The 24005-nt window shown below is 35.1% G+C and overlaps 1 protein-coding gene across 2 annotated transcripts in view; it reads left to right on the top strand.

Annotated features, from left to right (window-relative positions):
* Positions 1-23616, top strand: part of FSD1L (fibronectin type III and SPRY domain containing 1 like) — a 69009-nt gene extending 45393 nt beyond the window's left edge. The window contains exons 8-14 of one of the 2 annotated variants that reach the window (XM_070375172.1): positions 834-932; positions 5262-5391; positions 6017-6049; positions 9389-9489; positions 9945-10196; positions 14902-14990; positions 17286-23616. In XM_070375172.1, the coding sequence (XP_070231273.1) occupies positions 834-932; positions 5262-5391; positions 6017-6049; positions 9389-9489; positions 9945-10196; positions 14902-14990; positions 17286-17408 (827 nt within the window). In that variant the 3' untranslated portion in view covers positions 17409-23616. The remainder of the gene's footprint in view (positions 1-833; positions 933-5261; positions 5392-6016; positions 6050-9388; positions 9490-9944; positions 10197-14901; positions 14991-17285) is intronic. The other variant, XM_070375174.1, reaches the window with a different exon arrangement.
* Positions 23617-24005: the final 389 nt, after the last annotated feature.

The following is a 24005-nucleotide window of genomic DNA, read 5'->3' as shown; positions in this document are numbered from 1 at the left end:
GCCTTTACCTTTTTATTATTACCTTTATGGTAATACTTAAAGTTGAGCTGTGACTTGATAGTAGAAATTTGTGTGTTGGCTTTTGATAGTCTTTAAAAACATACCTCTGTATATAGGGGAGTTTGGGTATTTGAATGGGCTGACTGTTGCCTGAGATTTTTAATGTTTGTTTTACGTGAGCAGTAACATTGGTATTGTTATCATTACTGAGAACCTAACATTTGTCAGAATCTGGGCTGAAGTTCACAGGACATCTGGTTTTATAAGTACAGTGCATTTCAGTTAGTCCTTACAGTTGTGAGGTTGATTTTTCCTTTTCCATGTTACAGATATCCAACTGTGGCTCTATGAAGTTGTTGAATGCCCCATAGCTAGTAATTTTTGGATTGAGATGTTAATCTGGTCCTGACTAACTTTAGAATTTTGCTATTAATCCTTACGCTTTACTTTGTCTTTAAATTCATTTTTTACTTGAGAAACAAATATAAAAATTCTTTGGCTACTTTCCAGAAATTGAGTATGTTGTTTTAAATCATAGCATCTCTCCATGAATGAAACCTTACTTATAATGAGGCTTGAGAATATTTTTTTATTGCTAAATTTAAAAAGCCCAGTGATAAACTGCATAATTCATTTGTTTTGAAGAAAATAATAGGTAAATCATGATTCCTTTATTTCAGGCATTATCACTCTGTTAACATAAATTTGTACTCTTTCTGAGTAAAAAGATAGTTCCAAGGAGGGAAAAAAGTCTGTTTGAAGGTTCATACTCATACTTTTGGAGTAGAGTCCTTTACTTTTCATATCTCAAGGCTGTTTTTCATTTTTTTCAGGTTTAAAGTTTGATTCAAAGTACATGAATTTCAGAGTGCGAGCTTGTAACAAGGCTGTGGCTGGAGAGTATTCTGATCCAGTGACTCTAGAGACCAAAGGTAAGATCAATAGCTGTTGTTCACCATGAAATAGGACTTAACATGTGAAGTTGTTCAACACTTTGTAATAGGAAACATTTCATGTATAGTTGCCTTCCTTCCCCACCTTCATACCCATGCCATCCTGCACGCCCCCCCCCACAGAATTCTCATCAGGAGGTATTTTAAGATGGGAAAATTAGGACTACAGTAGTGGATTTCATTGGTTTCTCTTTTACCCTAGTATTCAGATGAGTCAGGGGCTTCCCTGGTAGCTCAGACAGTAAAGCTTTTGCCTGCAGTGCAGGAGACCCAGGTTTGATTTCTGGGTCAGGAAGATCCCTTGGAGAAGGAAATGGCAACCCTCTCCAGTATTCTTGCCTTGGAAATCCCGTGGACAGGGGAGCCTAGTAGGCTACAGTCCATGGGGCTGCAAATAGTTGGACACGACTGAGTGACTTTCACTTTTAGATACGTGATATAGACCAGTGATGGTATTATGTTCTCCCATGGATACTTAGTTTACAAATTTCAGTCTAGTATAATTACATTCCCATTGCTGAGGTTTTCCCAGAGAATGGATTGTGTCTCAATAATAGGAAAGTATGTATTCAGTTTAGTTCAAGTTCTTTTTGTTTTCATAAATCTTATTGTAGAAATTATTATTTATACAGTTAGTGTTTACAAAGCCCTCTCACAAGTCTTTTATTTGATCATTGAAACCATCTTGAGGGATCAGTAGAACAGATGGTATTGATACCCATTTTGTAGGTGAAGAAAGGGATGTTCAAATATGTTAAATAACTTACCCATGATCCCGAAAACTAGCTTGGAAAGGTGTGAACAAGAATCTTATTTACAAATTCTCTGCCTGCCTTTATTGTGGGCCAGGAATGTAAGTAAGTGCTTGTAGTCTCTGAGAACAATTTGAATTTATTAGAACTCAATGTACATGAATTTGAACAAACTCCAGGAGATAGTGAACGGTAGGGGAGCCTGGTGTGCTGCAGTCTGTGGGTTGCAAAGAGTCAGACATGACTTAGTAACTGAACAGCAACAACAAAGAGTAACATATTTAAACACAGAAGATTTTTCAGGTGTTTACCAATTTGAAGGCCATAATGTTATAGATCTTTCCAGTCATGAAATGATAATTCACTCAGTTTACTTCCAGAATCAGTATCTACCTGTTGTTAGATAGTTGGGCCTTTGAGTGTTTCACTGACCTCCAGTTCACATAGCATTTGAATAGGTTTGAATGCTAGAAGTTTGATATGACTTAGAGGCTGGTATAAAAATATCGTTTTAGAATAAAACAAGAAATTCATAAGTTATTGACAGGTCAAACTCCTAAGAATATGATTGTATTAGATTTAAAAAGCAAAACAAAACTAAGTCAAAGTAATTTGGATTAGCAAATGTTTTTATTTGAGAACTACAGATAACTTAGCCAAGAAATGCAGTTACCTAGAATTACTTGTTAACAAATTGAAATTGTGGTTTCTTTTTTTTACCATTTCAAAATAAAGTCATATTTACAGGTAGATAATCTTTTCTATATAACATGAACTGTTTTCAGCCCTTGTGAGGTAAAATTGCATTATTGTTAATATCCTCCTCCAAGAATATTTTATCTTTTTTTATTTCTTTTGTTCCTTTTCCTTTAATATTGAGTGACCAAACTTGGGCCTAAATGTGGTGAGTTGTACATTTCCATGCAAATTCTGTAGATTCAGGAAAATAGAATATCTGGCTTGTAATTTCTTTGGAGCTGGACTGTCTGCTCCCATTAGCAATGTCTAGATCTTAACTAGTCAAATTCTTGGTCTTAGGGTTTGCAGGGAAAGACTAAGTTGATTCTAGTCCTTTTGAGCTGTTCTCACTATGGGGTAAACCCCTTGGGGTTGGGGTAGACTGATACTCAACCCTGAGGCCCACTGAACCTTCTAGGACCTTCTGGGAGACTCAGTAAAATTATCTCTTAAGAAGCTGTGGGTCACAGGTTTTCTAAGGTTATTCCATACCACTGGAGTGGCTACTAACGACAGCAGGAGCTCCAGAGAAAAGTCAGGTTTTTTAAAGTACCATGGTAAACAGTTGTTTACTAATTTTTTGACTTGCTGTAGCCCTTTTTGACCAACCATTAGAAGTAAATATATGAGCAGAGAATTGCAGGGAAGGGGAGAGAGAGACAGAGATTAAATAGTTGAGTCCTACCAAAACTTCATATCCTGCCACTTGTGGTGCCTGGTGTAGAAGGTAGTGAACCCTGTTAATATCTGTCTCTCCAGTGTATGTAATTTCTTCTTTTATTGAAATTACCAAAAGTGATGAATAATATGATTTCTTATGACCAGAATTTTTAAAGTATCTCTTCCTTGTAAAGGTAAATGATGTGATACTAATCACCAGTTGCTTTCTAGCCTCAAATGTTAGTATCTATGATATAATTTTACAGTACGGAAAAGTAGCCACCAACCCAAAGTAAACACATAAAACATATCTGTGCCTTATTTTTTTTTGGTACTTTGTTTACACAGACTTTTAAAGATAAGGAAACTATTATCTGGCTTCATTACAGGCTTAGTAACAGTTGAGGCTTCCCTTTTGAGGCCAATCTTTTTTTTAAACTTCATGGTGAAATATTATCCTTGTTACTTAGAGAGCCTCAGTGATTTAGTTGAGGCTTCATGAAGGGACAGTGTCCAAAAAGGAAGAGAGAAAAGATTGCACCCCTGAGTTTGAAACCTATACCTGTCTGTTTGGGTGTTATGGTATTTGATAAGTCTGGTCTCAAGTAGCTTGAGGGATAATACCTGTTTTTGCCACCCTTGACTCTACTCTTATCTTCATCATCAAACATAGGGAATAGCTTTCTGATTTTTTTTCTTTCCTTAGGATTTTAACAAGCAGCTGAGTGTTGATGGCACCTTGAGTTATATCCACTGTTTCTCTCAAAAATTCAGAAGCCCTCACATGTATTAACTAATAACTAATGTAGAGGTTAACTCTGTTCTCTTAAAACAGTTCATTCTTAGTAATACAGGGTCTCAGTTTTGGATAATCCTAACTTTCCAGTCACCTCCCTCTTGATGAATTCTATTTCCACTTTTACTGGAACTGTGTTATTCTTCTTTCAGTAAGTTCATTTCTGTTTACATGCGTGTTTTGAAAGCTATTAACTCTTTTGCATATTGTATGACATTTTCTGGAAGTGGTTATGGTGAGTCAATTTGTATTTAGAATGTTTTAAAATACAGTGAACAATAGGTCAGCTGAATAGGTGAAATTAAAGTGGTCTTTACAAAACAGTAGAGTATAAAAGGATTCTTCATGCACTAGATAAGCATTAGGTTTTCTATATGAATATTTTGTTGTTTGATGATGAATATTTCACAGACACACTGAACCTTTAGCTAAATCACGTATTATCCTTAAGTGAAATGGGGTATTGTAAAGCAATATTTCTTCAGTGAATACTTATAAGAAATTTAAACTTTTGGAGGGAAATATAACTAATAAGCAGATTTATTGGTAACTGTGTAGTAGATGATACTTTGCTTAAAACGCAAATTCCAGAAATTGCATATTAAATTGATACATTTCAATGATTAACCCTCAGTATCCAAAAGGAACAAGTGATACTATGTTAAACTGATTTCCTAAATTAGCAGTTCTAAGTAAGTTTTATGAATAGTACAGATAGTTCCCTGATACCAAATAATTTGAAAAGCGTAGTTTTGTGTTGTATTTTCTTAATTTGTTAAGTAACCCTTTTCCCCCATCTATTCTTTGCCTTGTAAATGCTCTTAGCTCTATCAGCTGAGTTATTTCCCTTGCTTCTGCCATCATGGCCTATTTCTCCCTGATTGCCTTATTTTTGAAACTACTGAGAGTTTAAATATGAAATTATTAAATGTTAGAGCAAAAGAGAAAATATGTGTGTGCCAGCGTCTATAACTTTTTACACCACATCACTTTCTCCTCATCCTTGATTCTACTAGCTCCTCTTTCTGTTTAGTCGTAACAATCAGCTGATTCTCTTATAATAGGAAATTGAAGCTATTGTGCTAATGGAGAGTCCAGCAGAAGGAAAAACAGAAAGACCAGTGACCATGCAAGTACATTGTATTTGGTTGGAGTATAGGATAGCTATATAGAGGAGAATAATGGGAAATAGAGTAGAAATTAGTAGATTATGGCTTTATCATTACAGACTTTAAATCTCAAGGTTAAGAATTGAACCTTTATATACAGTATTGAAATCTGTTGAGTTTGAAAATAATATGATGGCTGTGCTTCAGAAACTAGAAATATGCTACATTAAAAATGAAATATTGTTTTGGTTAGCACTTAATTTCAATTTGGATAACTCATCCTCCCATTTGAACCTGAGAGTTGAAGATACCTGTGTAGAGTGGGATCCTACTGGAGGAAAAGGTCAAGATAGTAAAAGTAAAGGAAAAGAGAACAAGGGCAGGTAAGCTCACTTATTAAGTTTGTGATTTGGATTAAATGCTTGTACATTGATTCTTATTTGACAACAACTAGAAATGAAATGCTTATTATTAACACCAAAGTGAAAAATACAATATTGTTTGCCAGTACTTGAATTTGTCATTAACATTTTTCATTATTTTTTCTTAGTTTTTTCCCTAATCCTCTTCTTACTTATGTCTTTTATTTCAGTATTCCATTTCTTTTCAGGTTATATCTACAGCAATGTGAACTGCTTAGAGAGAAGTTCCTAGCATAGTTCCTGAATGTTAGACTTACAGATGACCTCTTTTAGCTGAAGGTCTGCGTTGAATGACAACTTTTAGCATGTACAACCCCAGTGTCGGGCCCCTGGTCAGCAACCTTGTGAACCAAAGAGACAGGCTTGGGACCTTGTGTTATTGTCAGACTGACTTAGGTAGTCTTAAAGTATGGAGGCCTCTTTTAACAGAGATGAATTGTACTCAAACTGAAATAAAGTGTAATCACTGTTAAACAGTGAATCAAAAGAAATCCCTCAGCTGATGTTTCATCTGATTTTATTATATAAACTGTTAAATTTAAGTTGTAAAGCAGTCTCTTAACAGTTGCCTATTTTTATCTGACAGTGTCCATGTTACTTCACTGAAGAAACATTCAAGGTGATGATCTATGTCTGTCTAGTTCTAGGATCTAGTATATCTAGCTTGGCTGAATAACTTAAATTTTTCTTTAACCAATAAGCAGAACCCATTGCAGCAGCCTTCATAAGCTAAAATATTGCTTTGTGTAGACTGTCTGTGTTGGTAGCTTATGTTTTGGATTTACAGCATTATATAGCATTATGCTTCATATTATTTAGAGTATACTGTCTATGATAACAAAACAATAAGCTCTGCTTTAAGTCTTTCTTGAATTGATTTCGTTTATATGATTTTTTTCTGCATTTACTTATACCTGGCATCTTTCTTGTTGTGCTGTATTCAATATATCTAACATTACAGCTTTGCTTTTACAAATATTTGACATGAAGCAAGTTTAAAGTGTTCTATGTTTTATAATAATCATACAATTTTAAAAGTATCAAAGATTTAAAAAAAAAAGGTCATTACTGAAATTATTAGAACAGTGCCAGAAAGATGAATCATTTCAAATTGCACAAGTAATAATGTACTGATTTGAAGATACCCCATATCTTTCCCGGAAACCAGAATGTGTTCTCTTTTCAAAATTATTGTCTTCTCTTTTTTCCAGTTTATTTGCTTCTTATTGGTGAAAGTGATTCATAGTTGGTGTATTAGAAATTGTAAAATGCTGCTGGATTTGATAGGATCATTGAAGTTTGGTCATTTGGATATTTTTAGACTACTTATAATTTCATCATGCTGTTTCTCTTTCTCTCGTCTCTTTAAGTGTATTTTGTATGTGGGCTACTTCTGGAATGTTACATACATTTATTCTTTCCATAAATATTTATTTACTGTAGGATGTCAGCTGGATATTGTGGGGTTCCTGCCTTCAAGGAATTTGCCCTAACTTATGTAGACAAGCTATCTCTCTCTCTATAAATAATAATAATATGAGATAGAGATTGTGTTTAGTAGTATGTGTGAATCAGGGAGTTTCGAGGGAGAAAGATTTCCTGAGCTGCCAGATGCTGAAGTGGTCAATTAGGACAGTGAGCCAAACCGAAAGTAACAGTGCACACTTTGTTCACTTACTGTGATAGTGTAAGAGGCCCAGAGGAAGGGGTGCCGGGTCGCCCAGTGTTCCGTTTTCACAGCAGAATGGCACAGGGTGAGGGTTAGGTAAACCAGAGCAGAGGGCAGATGGTAAGTATCTGAGGACCATCTCGCTGCCCAGGGAGACCCAAACAAAAGCCTTCTCCTGTTTTGTGGACCTGAGGCCAAGGAAATTGGAAGGGTTAGGAGTAGGAAAGTGTTGAGACAAGAGTGGAGAAAAGTGTCTTCAGACTGCTCCTCAACCCCTTCCCCCTATAAGGAGGTCTCTGAAGAGGCAGCTGGAAAGGGTCTCAGCTGAGGGCCCTCTCCCATAATGGTACCTCTGAATATAGGTATCTAATCTAGGAATGCAGACATGCATAGGAGCATGGAGTTGCAAGGGGGATTGCAACTCCCTCCAAAACCTGCAGTGAACTTGCAGTGCACCAAGTCTGGTGAGGAGAAGGCAAGCATTTATAATTACTTCTTGTTAGGCCTCAAGGGTCATACACAGAATTTTGGCCTAGAGGTGGACTCCTCAGAAAGGTTACTTAGCCTGGTAGGATCTGGGAGACCTTCATTAGTGGATTAGTATTTAAGTTGGTTCTCAAGTAAGTGGAAGAATGTGTAGCATTTGGACTTGGCAGTGAGAGAACGAGTGCCGGAAGGGAAAGGCACTGAAGCAGATTGCCTGCGTTTAAGGAACGCTTGAGCTGCTCCTTTCAGCTGGATAGTGCTGTCCAGAGATGAGAAGGCTGGAAAAGCAATGCTGTGTGCTTAGTCGCCGGGCTCTTTTGTCCATGGGGATTCTGCAGGCAAGAATACTGGAGTGGGTTGCCATGCCCTCTTCCAGGGGATTTTCCCAACCCAGGGATCAAACCCAGGTCTTCCACATTGCAGGCAGATTCTTTACCGTCTGAGCCATCAGGGAAGTCCATGAATACTGGAGTGGGTAGCCTGTCCCTTCTCCAGGGGATCTTCTGACCCAGGGCTCTCCTGCATTGCAGGCAGATTCTTTACCAGCTGAGCTACCCGAAAAAGCAGAGTGGAACCAAATCAAGAAGAACCTGAAATGCCATGCTAAGTTCTTTGTGGGTAGTAAGGAAGTACTTAAAGATTTTAGAGTAGGAGAATCAGAGTTAGGTTTATCTTGTAACAGTGAACAAATGACTTAGGTAACAAAGAGATCATCTGGGAAGCTGATAAAACAGTCCAGATTAGAGATAACAAAGAGCCTTAGTTGAGACAGTTGAGTGACTGAGGTATCTTTAAAGGGTGGAATCATGTTTGCTTTAAGACAATAATAACTGTTGTACTTCTTGCAAAAATGTATTCAGGGTTGGAATTCTAGAGTGCTTCAATGGAAGACTTTTCCTTATTTAACTTTTCTTTGAAATTTAAATTGCCATTCTCAATATTTACATCTGTTTTTCTTTTTGCCATGCTTTCCCTTTATTTCTTTACTGCTGGTAAGTTATAAATTTTTTGTTTTATGAATGCAGCAGTTTGATATAATTGAAATGTTAATTTTTAAACATCTTTTGAGGTTTGGTCTGTTTTGAGTTTTGGGGAGTTAGTGAAAGGCCTTAATGCTGTCCAGTTTACTATGTCATATAATTTGAAAAAGAGAAGTCAAGTTGTATCTTGTCTATTTTAGTAGGAGAAATGCTTTATAATACCTGATATTACTCTGTGCGTGGATTTGGGTAATTGCTATTTTTTTTTAAGAAGAAAAGATACAAAACAAAAATACCTACTGCTTATGAAAATAAAAAAAGTTATTTGGTTTGATTATGAAAACTCTTAAAAAGAAAAATAGCAATTAACCAAATCCATGCATAGAATAATATCAAGTATTATAAATCATTTCTCTTCCTAAAATAAGACTTGCTTTTAATTTAAATTTAACTGCAAGAAATGTAAGTTATGTAATCCATTATCTTTCTGCAGGTCTTTTTCTCCCCCTTGGGTTCTTTTTCCCCTTTTGTCATGTCCCATTTTGGCATTGTCTCTTATTCCAGCTGTGTATTATTTGTACAAGCCTTGCTCTGTCTGCATGGTATTAGTGTTTTTAGCTTGCTTTATGTTGATGATTTCTTACACGTAAGTGTTATAATTGACAACTCTGTTTAATAGTAAATAATTCAAATAAAATTAAATTTTGCTTTTTGTGCAGCATGATTAGAAAGCTCTTCAAAGTTTCCTTTTATCTGTAATTTTAGTTTGTGAAACATGTACAACATAGAATATTTGTTTTTCTTTTTGTTCCTGTTTATATAGAAGTGGTACCCCATCCCCTAAACGGACATCTGTAGGCTCCAGGCCACCAGCAGTAAGAGGCAGCAGAGATCGTTTTACGGGGGAATCGTACACAGTGTTGGGTAGGATATTATTAAACATAATAATTCTTCATTATCTCAGATTAAAAGCATCACAGTCACATGGGTGGACTTTCTACTCAGGGGTGGCGTGGCTGCCTGTGTATTGAATGAATATTTGCCAAATTTCTCCCCCTTGAAGCCTAGTTGCTTTGGTAGGTTTTCAAATTATCTTGTTATTGATATGTTTTAAATTCTATTTCAGTTTGTGTAGTGCTCCACATTTATAACTCTTAAGGGGATAATAAGGAAGAAAAGTTCTGAAGCCTTTTATATTCAGAGAAGTTAGTAAACATACAAGTCATTATAGCAGACACTCTGCATTTAGTGTCTGTGTTAACATGATTATTCTCCTGAATCAGACTTTTTGGTGCCATTTTGTGCGACCAAATATAGGTAAAACTCTGTAAGTCATAAGAAACAGGTAAGAGTTAAATTTACCTTCTAATCTTTTGTAGGAGACACAGCTATTGAAAGTGGACAACATTATTGGGAGGTCAAGGCCCAGAAGGACTGTAAATCCTACAGTGTGGGAGTGGCGTACAAGACTTTGGGGAAATTTGACCAATTGGGAAAGACAAACACTAGTTGGTGTATCCATGTGAACAACTGGCTACAGAACACATTTGCAGCAAAGCATAATAATAAGGTCAAAGCCTTGGATGTTGCTGTTCCTGAAAGAATAGGTGTATTTTGTGATTTTGATGGGGGTAAGTTTGCTGATTTTCTCCTAAGTCATTTCACCATCATTGTTTGTATTTCATTACTCTGCATTGTGCTTAGTTGCTCAGTCATGTCTGACTCTTTACAACCCCATGGACTGTAGCTTGACAGACACCTCTGTCCATGGGATTCTCCAGGCAAGAATACTGGAATGGGTTGCCATGCCCTCCTCCAGGGGATCTTCGCAACCCAGGGATCGAGCCCAGGTCTCCTATCGTAGGCGGATTCTTTACCATCTGAGCCACCAGAGAAGCCCATGCTTTCCTCTAGTAATAATCTGTATGGAATTTCCACTAGTATTGTGGCAAGGATGTTTTGACCTACTAGGATGTGATCACAAACATAACATAACTTCAGGTCTATGGTTGACAGAAAGGGCATGTGATGTCTGCTTGCAGGCCTATAAAAGCTCTCGTCTATAATATACTAAGTAAGTCTGAAAAAAAAAGATGTTGCTAATTTTAGTTATGAGCATTAAAATTTCTTATACCCATTTTAATTCCTCCCTTACCTTGTTTTGATAACTGATAAGAGTGGTAGGGTCAGATTTTTTTGAGTCAAAATAGACCTTAGAAATTACCCAGTCCTTTTGCCACGTAGTATGATTTCCTTATTACATTGTCTCTGTGAGTAGTTGCCACTCCTGTGCTCGAACTTTTCTGTGTGAAGCTAATGGTCTTAGAAGGCAGCCTGTTTCACTGTAGGATAAGATTTGATTAGAAGGTTTTTCTTAAGTCAACTCATTTTGTCTCTCAGTAACTTCTGAGACTCTTGCTATTAAGTCTTGTCATTTGAAGAAACACAGAATTATGTTCCCTAATTCATATTTACATTATAATCCTTATTTGTTTAAAAACTAACGTTGCTTCTCTTTCCCTATTACTAACATTGCTTCTCTTTCCCTATTTTTCCAGACCGTACATTCTCTGTAACATTAGCTGTTCCTTTTAATTTCATTTTTTCCAAACCTTTATTATCACCTGTGGTTGTATACTATGTCTATGTACATTTTAAAGATTGATTCTCAAAGTAGAACACACAACTTTTGACCACCGTAGATGAGTGATTTGGCAGCACGATTTCTAGTAATACGACTTAACAGCATTGTAGATCAATATTGAGCTGGTAGCCACCTAATCCACTAATCTGGCAGATTATCTTTTTCCTCTGATATTAGGCAGTGTAGAGGGGTTTCTTTGCTATTTGTAACTCAAATGAAGAACACTGTATTTGTCCTTAAGTTTCATCTTAATAGATTTTGCCAATCTTCCCTCCTCTTAAGATCATCTAAAAATTAACTTGGTGTTTATCTTTAAGCTTTTTGAGTTAGGTATTTGATAAGTGTCTTGTCTGCTGTCATCTAAATATAAAACTTTTGTAGATGAAGTAGGGAACAAAATTAATTTCCTAAATGCCTCACTCCAAGTTGATACTTAAAGCTAATAAAACCAAGTTTTATGATTTTAAGTAATGTTATATCCAAAGAGTTCCATGAAGTATCAACCTAGTTATTCAAAAAGGAAAAAAAATTGACTTTAGATTGATTTATTTTTTGTGATGACATGTCAGTTTTGCTGCATTTTAAAAAATTTACTTAGACTCATAAATAATTTTCCTCAGGATAAATAGTAAATTTATTGGCATATCAATACATTCTTTCTTTTTAAACTACCAAGATAGCATTTGCTTATCTTCTTTTGTCTCTTTTCCCATACTTTGATTCCTTAAAGATAAGTATAATTAAAGATACTTAAATATTAAGTATAATTAAAGATTCCTTAAGGATAGTGAGAAGTATAATTGTTAACCTAAAGCATAGGGTATAGAAATAAATTGTAATGTAGGATAGGATCAAATTCTGAGGGCCTTGAAAAATAATAACAAGCTAGTCTTTTTTTACTAGTTGAAGGGGGACTTCTGTTTATTTTAGAAAACTGTAGCTATATGATGGTAATATAGTTTTAGACATATTAGAGAATAAATGGTTAAATGTGGAACAGGTTGCAAAATACTGAGAGAGGAAGACTTTTCAAGGTGGTCTTTAAGTAATATAGACAGGACCATGTCTGTTTTGTTAAGTATTATGTCCTTATTGCTTGGCAAGTGCTTTATATCAGTTCAGTTCAGTTCAGTTGCTCAGTCGTGTCCGATTCTTTGCGACCCCATAGACTGCAGCACACCAGGCATCCCTGTCCATCACCAATTCCTGAAGCTTACTCAAATTCATGTCCATGAAGTCGGTGATGCCATCCAACCATCTCATCCTCTGTCATCCCCTTCTCCTCCCACCTTCAATCTTCCCTAGCATCAGGGTCTTTTCAAATGAGTTGATTCTTCGCATCAGGTGGCCAAATTATTGGAGTTTCAGCTTCAGTGTCAGTCCTTCCAATGAATATTCAGGACTGATTTCCTTTAGGATTGACTGGTTGGATCTCTGTGCAGTCCAAGGGACTCTCTTTTGAACACCACAGTTCAAAAGCATCAATTCTTTGGCACTCAGCTTTCTTTATAGTCCAACTCTCACATCCATACATGACTACTGGAAAAACCATCTCTTTGACTAGATGGACCTTTGTTGGCAAAGTAATGTCTCTGCTTTTTAATATGCTGTCTAGGTTGGTCATAACTTTTTTTCAAGGAGTAAGTGTCTTTTAATTTTATGGCTGCAGTCACCATCTGCAGTGATTTTGGAATGCCCAAAAATAAAGTCTGCCACTGTTTCCCATCTATTTGCCATGAAATTATGGGACCAGATGCCATGATCTTAGTTTTCTGGATGTTGAGTTTTAAGCCAACTTTTTCACTCTCCTCTTTCACTCTCATTAAGAGGCTCTTTAGTTCTTCTTCGCTTTCTTCCATAAAGATGGTGTCATCTGCATATCTGAGGTTATTGATATTTCTCCCAGCAATCTTGATTCCAGCTTGTGCTTCTTCCAGCGCAGCGTTTTTCATGATGTACTCTGCATATAAGTTAAATAAGCAGGGTTACAATATACAGACCTGACGTACTCCTTTTCCTATTTGGAACCAGTCTGTTGTTCCATGTCCAGTTCTAACTGTTGCTTCCTGATCTGCATACAGATTTCTCAAGAGGCAGGTCAGGTGGTCTGATATTCCCATCTCTTTCAGAATTTTCCATAGTTTGTTGCGATCCACACAGTCAAAGGCTTTAGATAGTCAATAAAGCAGAAATAGATGTTTTTCTGGAACTCTCTTGCTTTTTCGATGATCCAGTGTATGTTGGCAATTTGATCTCTGGTTCCTCTGCCTTTTCTTTACCAGCTGAGCCACAAGGAGGGTATTCTCTGCCTTTTCTAAATCCAGCTTGAACATCTGGAAGTTCACAGTTCACATACTGTTGAAGCCTGGTTGGAGAATTTTGAGCATTACTAGCATGTAAGATGAGTGTAATTGTGTGGTAGTTTTAACATTCTTTCGCCTTGCCTTTCTTTACATAGTAAACCCTTAATAAGTACTGGTTGAGTAATTAGTGGTGAGAGAGGCCTGAGCAGTGGGGAATCAAGAAAAATGGATTTGATGGTGTGAAAGTAGAATTCATAGGACTTGACTACTAAAAATATGGATTGGAAGAAGAGACAGAGAAGAACTGAAGATGACTGAGGTTCCATCCAGTGTGATCAGAAGTATGATCATACCATCAACACGGTAGAGAGCATAGAGCATCCCGGGGAAAGATGAGATACCAGCAGGACAGCCACGTGGCATTACTTAGCTGAAGCTAAATATTAGTTATGGCATCACAGAACGGCCACTGAATATTGCACAGAGCCGTTAAGTGTTATTGCTCTTCTGTACACTAACTTTGTGACCACATATAGGTTGCTTGGTATTTTGAAGTAGTTTATATAAACAGTAGACATAATGTTAGTTTCTTTTCTAGTAGACATAATGTTAGTTCTTTTCTTCTTTGTTTAGTGGCTGCTGATTTATTATGGGAATCTTGTAGAGAGAAAAGATCCTGGACAAGCATCTACATTTAGAATAGAAGGAAAAGAAACAGAAGATATCCTCAGGATTAAGAAACAAACCAAGAAAATAGTCATGAGAGAAAAGTTTGAAGAAATGATAACAGTTGCAAGTGTGTCATCAGGTTGGACAGTTAGGTGGTCAGAAGGACAATGATTTAGTTACATGATCATTGTTGAAAGAGAGACTGTCAGGAGACCTTAAAAAAGAACTAAAACTGAAGCAGTGATAATTATACCATGATTTTAGAGACTAGGGTATGAGTATGGCTTTAAGTAATTAGAGGACAAAGTCTAATAGAGTAAACCTTAAATGGTGATAGGATTGAGTGGAAAGGCTGGTTATAGTTAAAAAAAAAAAGGTGGGGGGCGGGGAGGAAGAAATAACCGTGGTTTTTACTGGGCTAAGGGAACCATTTGTTAAATAATGGTAAAAAAGAGAAGTCTATAGTTGAATAATTGGATAGTACCAGATTATGAAAGCACTATGGAGATCTTAAAAACCAGGGAAAGAAAAGTGGTTTTGGGCTTTTTCTTAAACATATTTACTACCGATTTTCAAGTGAGAATTCCTAAGTCCAGTCCTCAAAGTGACAAATATTCATTTGGTTATTACTTTTATGCATGATTATATGTTAGACTTAATTAGATGTTAAATTTTTTTTTTCCAGTAATAAATGTGACTTTTTTTTCTCCTTCCCTCTAGGTCAGCTTTCTTTCTATGATGCAAACTCAAAACAGTTGTTGTATTCCTTTAAGGCAAAATTTACTCAGCCAGTACTACCTGGTTTCATGGTTAGTACCTAATTTATATTTGGTTTGGCAACTTTAAGGAGAATATCTATGCTATCTATTTGGGGAAACACAATATCTTATTTTTTTCTTATATTCCTCTTCCTTTCCCTAGTCTACCTCTCCTACGTCTGTGATTGTATGTTTTGTGATTGTATGTATATTTTACTGAAGTAAGTGTTAAGACCTAAAAGTCTGCAAATCACAAGCATGTAGTTTGATCAGTGTTTTCATAGGACTGCACTCATTTTTGTAATCAGCATCTTGGTCAGGAAGTGGAACATTGTACCCATTTCCAGCCTCTAATGGCCCTCCTCCAAAGTGATTACTGTCTTGAGTTTTAATACCATAAATTCATTTGCCTCCTTTTCAACTTTGTATAAATGGAATCGTACAATATCTTTTGGGCTCAACATACATATGTGAGATTTATGCATGTTTTTCCACGGTGTGCTAGTTCACATAGTTCTATATGTATATGTATAGTTTTTCATTGTATGACTATATCAGGATTTATTTACACATTCTAATTTAGTTGACCACTTGAGTGCTTTCCCACTGGAGACATTTACAAATAGAACTTCTATAAATATTCTTGTTAATGTCATGCTTTGCCCAGCTCAAGGTCACAGAGATATTTTCTTTTGTTTTTTTCTTGTAACTTTATAATTAAAAAGTTTTACATTTAGGTCTTGGATCCATTTTGAGTTAATTTTTGTATGTGATGCAGAGTATAGTCTAAGATCTGTTTTTTGCACATGGATACCCACGTGTTCCAGTGCCACTTTCTGAAAAAGACTAACCTTTCTCCACGGATGTGCTCTTCCACTTTGGTGCCAGATACTTTGAGTAAATATTTCTGTAAATCACTTAATTTTCAGTTAAATAATATGATAGTTTCATAATCAGAGTAGCTTTTGTATTTCTAAAATTTATTTTTTATTGAAATACAGTTGATTTACAATGTTGTATTAATTTCTTCTGTACAACACAGTGACTCAGGTGTACACACATAAACTTTTTTTTTTCCTTGACTAAGCTGTTTGCAGGCTCTTAGTTCCCTGACCAGGGGTTGCATCTGGGCTCTGGCAGTGAAAGCGCTGAGTCCTAACCACTGGATCACCAGGGAATTCCTCTTTACACTCTTTTTTATATTCTTCTCCATTATGGTTATCCCAGGATATTGGATATAGTTCCTGTCTATACTGTAGGATCTTGTTGTTTATGTATTCTCTATGTAATAGTTTGCATCTGTTAACCCCAGACTCCCAGTCTACCCTTCCCTAACCACATCCCCCTTGGCAGCCATGAGTCTGTTCTCTGTATCGGTGACTCTGCTTCTGTCTCATAAATAGGTTCATTTGTACCATATTTTCTTGTATTTTAAGAACAATGTACTGAACCTTAAAGTTTAAAAATTTTGGAATGTTAATTATATAGCCATGCATTTCACAGTCTGCAAATTCTTTGTAACTATACTATGGTTACTGAGTAAATATTGAATACTTAGATATAGTTGAAGGTGGGAATACATAAAAAATTTCTAGAATCTCCCTTGCTTTAAGCTTGTCTGCTATATACATGGCAGTTGATGATAGTTTAAATGATTCATATTTTCACATTTTAATTCTCTTGACTCTATTCCATATCAGTTATCATTTACTTTACTGAATGATAGCTGCTTTGTTCAACACAAGTGAAGCAGTTTTATCTTTCATAAACTCATTCACATTTATGATAATAGAATATGGCAAGTGTATTTGGATATTGCCATTTGTGTTTTTCTCAGATTATCTTAGAGAATTATAAAAGGGTTCTTATTGTTAACAAGTTAGGGAAGAAGCCAATGGGATTACTCTGTTAACAGAGGGGTGTTAGATTCCTATAGTTTCAGGCCACAACCCATTATCAAAATCCAAGGCTGCAATTGGGATGAGAAAGATGAATCTTTGTGTACTTCTCTTGGTTGTGAACTTTAGTATCAGTAATGATAGTATCTTTTTGGCTAAATTAATCCAATTTAGTCTCTAAATTTCTACAGCCCTTATTTCCCTCTCATGTGTAGCTCCAGTGAGTTCTGCTGTCATAAGATTTCCTTTGGCCAGTATGGTTCTAAAAGACCCTTGAGTTAGCTTTTCTACTCCCCCTCAGTTCACATACGAAGGTTTTCAGTTTGAAATTGAATGATGTTCACTTGTGGTCACTTATTTTTGCCTTTCAGATGGAAAAGTGTCAGGATCCTTTAAGTTTTCACTTGGTTTGGAGTCTGACTGCAGCTTTGTTTCTGTCCTTTCTTAGGTTTGGTGTGGTGGACTTTCTTTGAGTACTGGGATGCAGGTTCCAAGTGCTGTGAGGACTCTTCAGAAAAATGAAAATGGAATGACTGGCTCCACTAGCAGCTTAAACAATATTACTCAGTGATGCCTACTCAGAATTTGTTTATCTTCCCCCACTCCTTTTTGATTGGGTGGCCTTTTCCGTGCAGTTACTAATCGCAGCAGTTTACAAGTGGTGGAAGTCAGGTTTGCTACCTTCTGCTCTAAGGTCTGGAGTCTGTTCTCATCAGGCATCTAGTAGGAAGCATTCACAGGAGCCTGCTGTGGGGCATCAGAGAAGCAAGCAGACGTCTAGCAAGAAACTGATGTTCTGAAGAGTAAATGAGAAAAAAAGGCAGTGTTAAGTAGTTACATAGAAACTCATTTTTGTGTTTCTTGGATTACTTTGACTATTCTAAAATGTTTAGTTACGTATGGTAGCCCTAGGACCTGAGGGAAAAGCATTTAAATCGTCTTTCCCCTATACGTTCCCTTTTTTTTAATGTCATCACTACCTATTATTTAATTCTTACACTGAAGCTTTAAAACTGTACAGTCTTCCATGGTTTTCTAAAAACTGAAAAAAATTGATTGGGCGTGCTAGAAAGGTTTTCTTACAGTAGTTTATTTTTCCCCTTTTATAAATAAGTTGAGGTTTGCTAAATTGTTATCTCTTGTTTTTCAACTAGATTGTATATTATTTTCTTCTTTCCAAATATTGTGATATTTCTCTCACGGTTTATAACTCAAAATAGAGAGTGGACAGGAAGTGTTTCTAGATACAATAGCTTTAAATTGCCCAAATTTCAGTTTTTTACCTGCTGCAAAGAGATATTCTTTATACGTTACCTTGTTTAATTAGACCTCTTTCCATTATTTTGAATGATGGGTAAGATTTTTTTAAAGCGCTATATTTTCGGATTTTTTTGTCTAGTTTAATAGAAACTTTAATAGTTTTGGTAAAATTCCCACTTGAATTTGGTGTAATTGGTAGTAATTATGCTTATTTTTAATATTTTTAGTAAGGTGAAAGATCATTAAAGCTATATAGAAAGTAGAAAAAGCTACCTATTCAAGTTTTATCTATAAAGAAAAGGTTATAAAGGGAGGTGCCTAAAACTATTCTTTACTGAAGTCATCTATATCTGCTTTTTAGTAAGATGGAATGCTTAAAAACAAAGAGTTTTGAAAAAACTATGTATCTCTGACTTATTTGGCACATGAATTTTTCAGACATACCTATTCAGAGGTTATTTTTCTCTCAGTCTTTTTACTACTTCATTTGCTTTCTAAAGGATCATAATTCTTCAAAAAAAAATCAACATAGAGTGATCTTTACCATACATAGGGAAGATGTGTTAAACCATGAGTAACACCCATGATTATTGAGCAAAGCATTTATATTTTTAAAGTTGATTAAAATTTGTAACAAGTTCTTTGAGCCAAATTGAAAGTTGTCATTACAGTATTTAAGAATTCCTTGAGCATTTTCAAGAGGTCTGGGTTTGTATTTTCCTTAATTTTCGAAGCTGTTACTTTCTCCTGTTGACCTTTCTTCCATTCATATTTTAAGTATATTGTCTTATGATACCTTTCTCCCTAGAAGTGACCATTGCTGTGTACATTTGAGTTACTATCTATAGAAAGACTTGTGGGATAGGAACAGCTCAGTCTCTCTTAAAGTTTATTGCTTACTGATGAGATGTTTTGTTCTTTGTAAAACAAATCTAATGAGGAATTTTATTCAAACTGGGTATTCATTTTTCCAGAGGACAGTCATATCTATACTGTTGTCTGATAACGTATTTTAAAAACCATAAGGCAGTTTAGAGTATGATATTGTCAGTAGATATTGTTTTGATTCTCCAAATAAATATAATTTTGATTTTTGTTTTTCCTAGAGATTTTAAAAGAAATTTTTGGATGTCCTGTTCTCTGCAGCAGGGTTATTGCAGGACCTAAGGAAACAGGAAGTTATAATTCTCTTTCATAGAGTTAAACCTGAAAGCAGTAAGTTAGTGGCGGAGCTGCTTTATGTGAAGTCATGTATATTTTAACAAAAATGACACTGAAAAAGCCAGAAGTTCTTATATAAAAACTTTTACTATTATGTCTGTATAATTATATCCTGTTTTTAATTTTAAGTGCCTTCTTCCTCTTAAGCATGCTCTCACTCCATGCCCCATGCATTGTCAACTGATATTTAAACCAGAGACCATTACGTAATACTGGTGAGGAGTTCTATTGCAGGGGCATGAGGAAAGGAAAATACTAGTCAGGGGCTGGAGGAGTGCATATGATTCTTGTGTGTGCTCATCCCATCATTTGAAACCCTTCATATAAAATATTCTAGTATCATTTGGAAAAATTCATTTGAAGTAATACTTTTATACTTCAAAATAAGAATCTGGGGTTTCCCTCTTACTATGCTTCTTCTTAAAGGTCCGCCCCCCTCCTTCCCAGAAATACAAAAAAAAAAATGTGTGGGCTTTTAGCTTAATTCATTTAAGTTTATTTGTGTTAAGTTAAACTGAGGAAGTTTGTCATTCTCATTTTCAAACTAGAAAATAATCAACTGTAGTGCCTATTTACATAGTCTTAAATTAAGGTAACTGTTAACTTGACACAATATATAACATTCTCATTAACATTGGAATTAAAAAATATTGAGATTTTTTCCTCAATTGAAGACATGGAAAGTTGGTATACTCTTTAAAATTTTTTTTTTTTTAATCTTTGTTTTGACAGGTCAAACATGATTGCTTTCTACAAAAGAAATGCATGAGAGGTTGATGGTAGTGGATATACCACAAGTGTAAAAAATTATGTTTTATAAAAATATACACTTAGTATTGCCTTTCTCTTTTAGCAGTTGAATCTCAAACCAGTTGTAGTAAACTGGATAAAAAATGAAGGAGTTGCCTTAAGCACTTTAGAAAAAAGAATTTTTTTACATTTCATTTTGACTCTTTGGACTGACTGTCACATACATCTTTAACTTTTCGTAAATATGTACATACCAAATATTTACTAAGTGCACATAGAAATTTAATATACAGTAATTCTTTGAATGTTCCAGGTGTAGGTAGACAATTTGAAAGTATTAAAGGTGTGCCTGTCTGTACAGGGGTTTAACTGGTGGAATCTGTACTATTTTGACAAACCATGAACTGCTGCTGTACAGCTGGACTTCACCTAATTTGTTCTGCAATCATTTTCCCCCGTATTGTCATCTGAAGAGACATACTGGCTTGGTTTTATTTGCTCACTTACGAAATTAAAGTATGTGCAGTATTATGTATAATTTGAATTTTTGTGCTGATCTTCAGTGATATAAAGAAGAAAATGATTTAGTTAGGCTAAGATACTCTTATTTCATGACTTACCCAAAATGATTAATTTTCCTACATATACTTTAAATCACATAAAATTATTGAGTTACTTAGTGTCTTTTGGAAACATATGGGGAAAATTAGAAAAGGATATATATGAAAATCTGCACCCCACTCCAGGACTCTTGCCTGGAAAATCCCATGGATGGAGGAGCCTGGAAGGCTGCAGTCCATGGGGTCGCTAAGGGACAGACACGACTGAGCAACTTCACTTTCACTTTTCACTTTCATGCATTGGAGAAGGAAATGGCAACCCACTCCAGTGTTATTGCCTGGAGAATCCCAGGGACGGGGGAGCCTGATGGGCTGCCGTCTATAGGGTCGCACAGAGTCAGACACGACTGAAGTGACTTAGCAGATACATGAAAAATGATTATTTCAAAGTATTCATTTTAGAAGGGACAGTGTAGACTTCCATAAAATATGTGAATCTAAGCTAAACAGACTAAGGACTGTATTTAAAAATCATCATGATAATTCTTTTGGAGAAAACTCCATATTTGTAAGATCATTATTCATTTAATGGTTAATTCGTGTAACAAATATTTAAGTCTGGGATGGCAGTCATACTTGCTATTCAGATTTCCTAACTTTGTGAAGTTTGATTTTCTGTGTGTACAGTACTTTTGCTGCTTTTGAAAGGTATGACAAAGTTTGCATCTTAAAAACAATGTTTTTGCTAATCAAGTCAGAAATTTTAAAAAGTAAATGTTAAGAGTTTATAAAAAATTATAATTAACTGCATGTAAAATGGTTCACCTATATGTAGTCATGTAAGATGTTTCTGAAAAAGTTTCTTCCCTTGATTTTATTTTTACACTGAATATATTATTTTAGGGAAGTAAATGGTCAGCATAAATTTACTCGGCATCCAAATAACCATAAAGTTATTTGTTATTTTAAATTTATATTTCTTAACACCAGTGCTGGAGCATTTATAAGTGATCATGAATTTTCCTTAATCATTGCAGAAAGATTACCTCGTAGTCAGTATAGTTTTAGTTTTGTGTGTATCTTACAGTATTCATATTATGCAAATACTTGTGATCCTAATGTCACATATGATAGCTTTGTTACCTGGAATATTTGATTAATGTAAATAAGCTTTTTGAGTAATTTGGAGGTTAACTGGATCACACATGGTATATGTTTTTGTTGAAAATATATTGTTGGGTATGCCATATAAAGGTTAGTATTGACTTATAAAATTAATATCAGAGATCACCATAGTACTTTTCTCCTACTCACATTCAAGTTAAAACAGTATTTGTTATTTCCGAGTCAGTATAAGGTACTGACTTTTGATTTGTAATCATTTGAGCTGTGTTAGTTTAAATTGGTATATTTTCTTAACGGTACCCAATCAATATAAGTTGGTTCCTGGGGATGAACATGCAGAGGATTTCACAGTCTGTAGCACAGCCCGTAGGTGAATGTGTTTGCTTTGCCTTGGAGCTACTTAAGTTTATTGTAAGTGATTGGTAAAAGATATTTTTGTTAGTGTTAGAACTTTTTGGAGAGCTTAAGGGTTATGAGAATGCTTTTTTTTTTTTTTTTAACATTTCCAAAATCTCTAAGATACCAAAGCATTGCATCTAATTTACCTTTTAGGGGAGACTCTTTAAAATCAAATTTATAACTAATTCATACAATAAGATACATAATAGCTAAAGTTTTGAAATGATTTGTATTAAAAACCACTTGTCTTTAAATTTTATAGATATAATAAAAATATTTTGGCTTAATCTCTTTTAAAGTATTTAAAATTAATCACCTTAGCTCTACCATATACTATATCTGTGATCTCTACATCATCACTTATCATCTTTGGGCTTCCACTGCCTTACATAAAGGCAATGTAACTTGCCTTTACAACAGTGTAACTTGTTCAGCCTACCTCACAGGGCTGTTGTGAGGAATAAAATCAAATGGAGTATATGAAATAGATTCAACCACAGTAAAATGCTATGTAAATGTGAAGTATTACTTTTAGTTAATAATGGACTTAAGTGTTTGGATACCTCTAGATGCCATTTACTTTGATAAAGCATGTGCTTAAAGTGGTATCACCAGGACATGAAACCTGAATTTTTTTTAAAAGCCTGATTAAAATATCCTTTAACATTTTTAGTTTATGCATGACTTGTGGCCTTTTTGTATTTTATCATCAAGGTGTACTCTATATCAAGACTTCTAGAATTGTAAAATTTCTCCCATAGCATTAACGTGTGTCAGAGTAGAATAGTAGCATAAATAAATGATTTAAGCTGTGTTTCCATCCAGGCATTTGCACTTTCATGACTGCCCAATGCCACATGGAAAGACTGAATTTGGCCTAAATAATTCTTTGCAAAATACCAGCTTTGGAATGGTTCAACAGTTTGTTCTCATTGGATAGATGATATAAGGTGTACGTGACCATTTAAAACATTTGATAACTTTTGTTGCGTTATCGTTTTTAAAAACACAATGACACATTTCAAAACTCTGTTAACCTGGATATCATTTATTATCTCTCCTAACACAACTTGTTTTGCTTTAAACTGAATTAAGTGGCTTACAAATTATCTTGATCCACAGATTATTTGGTTTTTCTATCATCTGGACATGATTTTGCTATGCAGTTCTGATAATAAAAACTCTAATTCCTCAGGTTTAACATTTAAGTTAAAGATGAACATTAATGAACTACTTACAATGTACGCAGTGCTGAAAACTAGTGTTTTATAATAAGCATTTTGCCTCATTTTTTTGGAAACAAGACAAAGCTTTTAAAATGGTTTCTGAAATTTCAAAATAGAGTATTCAAGATAGAGTACCTTGTATGTTGAAATAATTGTATGTTCTGTATAGAATAACCAAATTCTTAAAAAAGCACCTGGAATATCTCATCTAAAAATTAAACTTTTTTTTCTTGCTTTCTTTTGCTTCAGTTCTTGCATTTTATCCACTCTTATTAAGTATCTACAGTGTGCTGTTGAGCATGAGAGATAAAATAGCCATTAGGAATTTTGCTTCCAAAGGTTTTTTTTATTTTAGAGCAGTGCTATTCAACGCAGTTGTTTGCGATGATGGAACGTTCTGTAACCTGGGCTGTCCAACACAGTAAGCCACTAGCCACAGCCAGCTGTTGAGCACTTTCAATGTGTATAGCTAGTTCAACTAGGGAACTAAAATTTTCATTGTAACTTAAATGTAAAGAGCCACATCTTGCTAGTATTAATAGCTGCTGCCTGTACAGTGCAGCTATAGATGCTGTGAGTAACTATATAAACCAGGAACTTGGTTTCTGTCTTTGGAAGTTGTCACAT

The sequence above is a fragment of the Bos mutus genome, chromosome 8 (genome assembly GCF_027580195.1).
Source record: "Bos mutus isolate GX-2022 chromosome 8, NWIPB_WYAK_1.1, whole genome shotgun sequence".
In the NCBI taxonomy this organism is placed as follows: domain Eukaryota; kingdom Metazoa; phylum Chordata; class Mammalia; order Artiodactyla; family Bovidae; genus Bos; species Bos mutus.
This window is presented reverse-complemented; position numbering and strand designations above follow the sequence as displayed.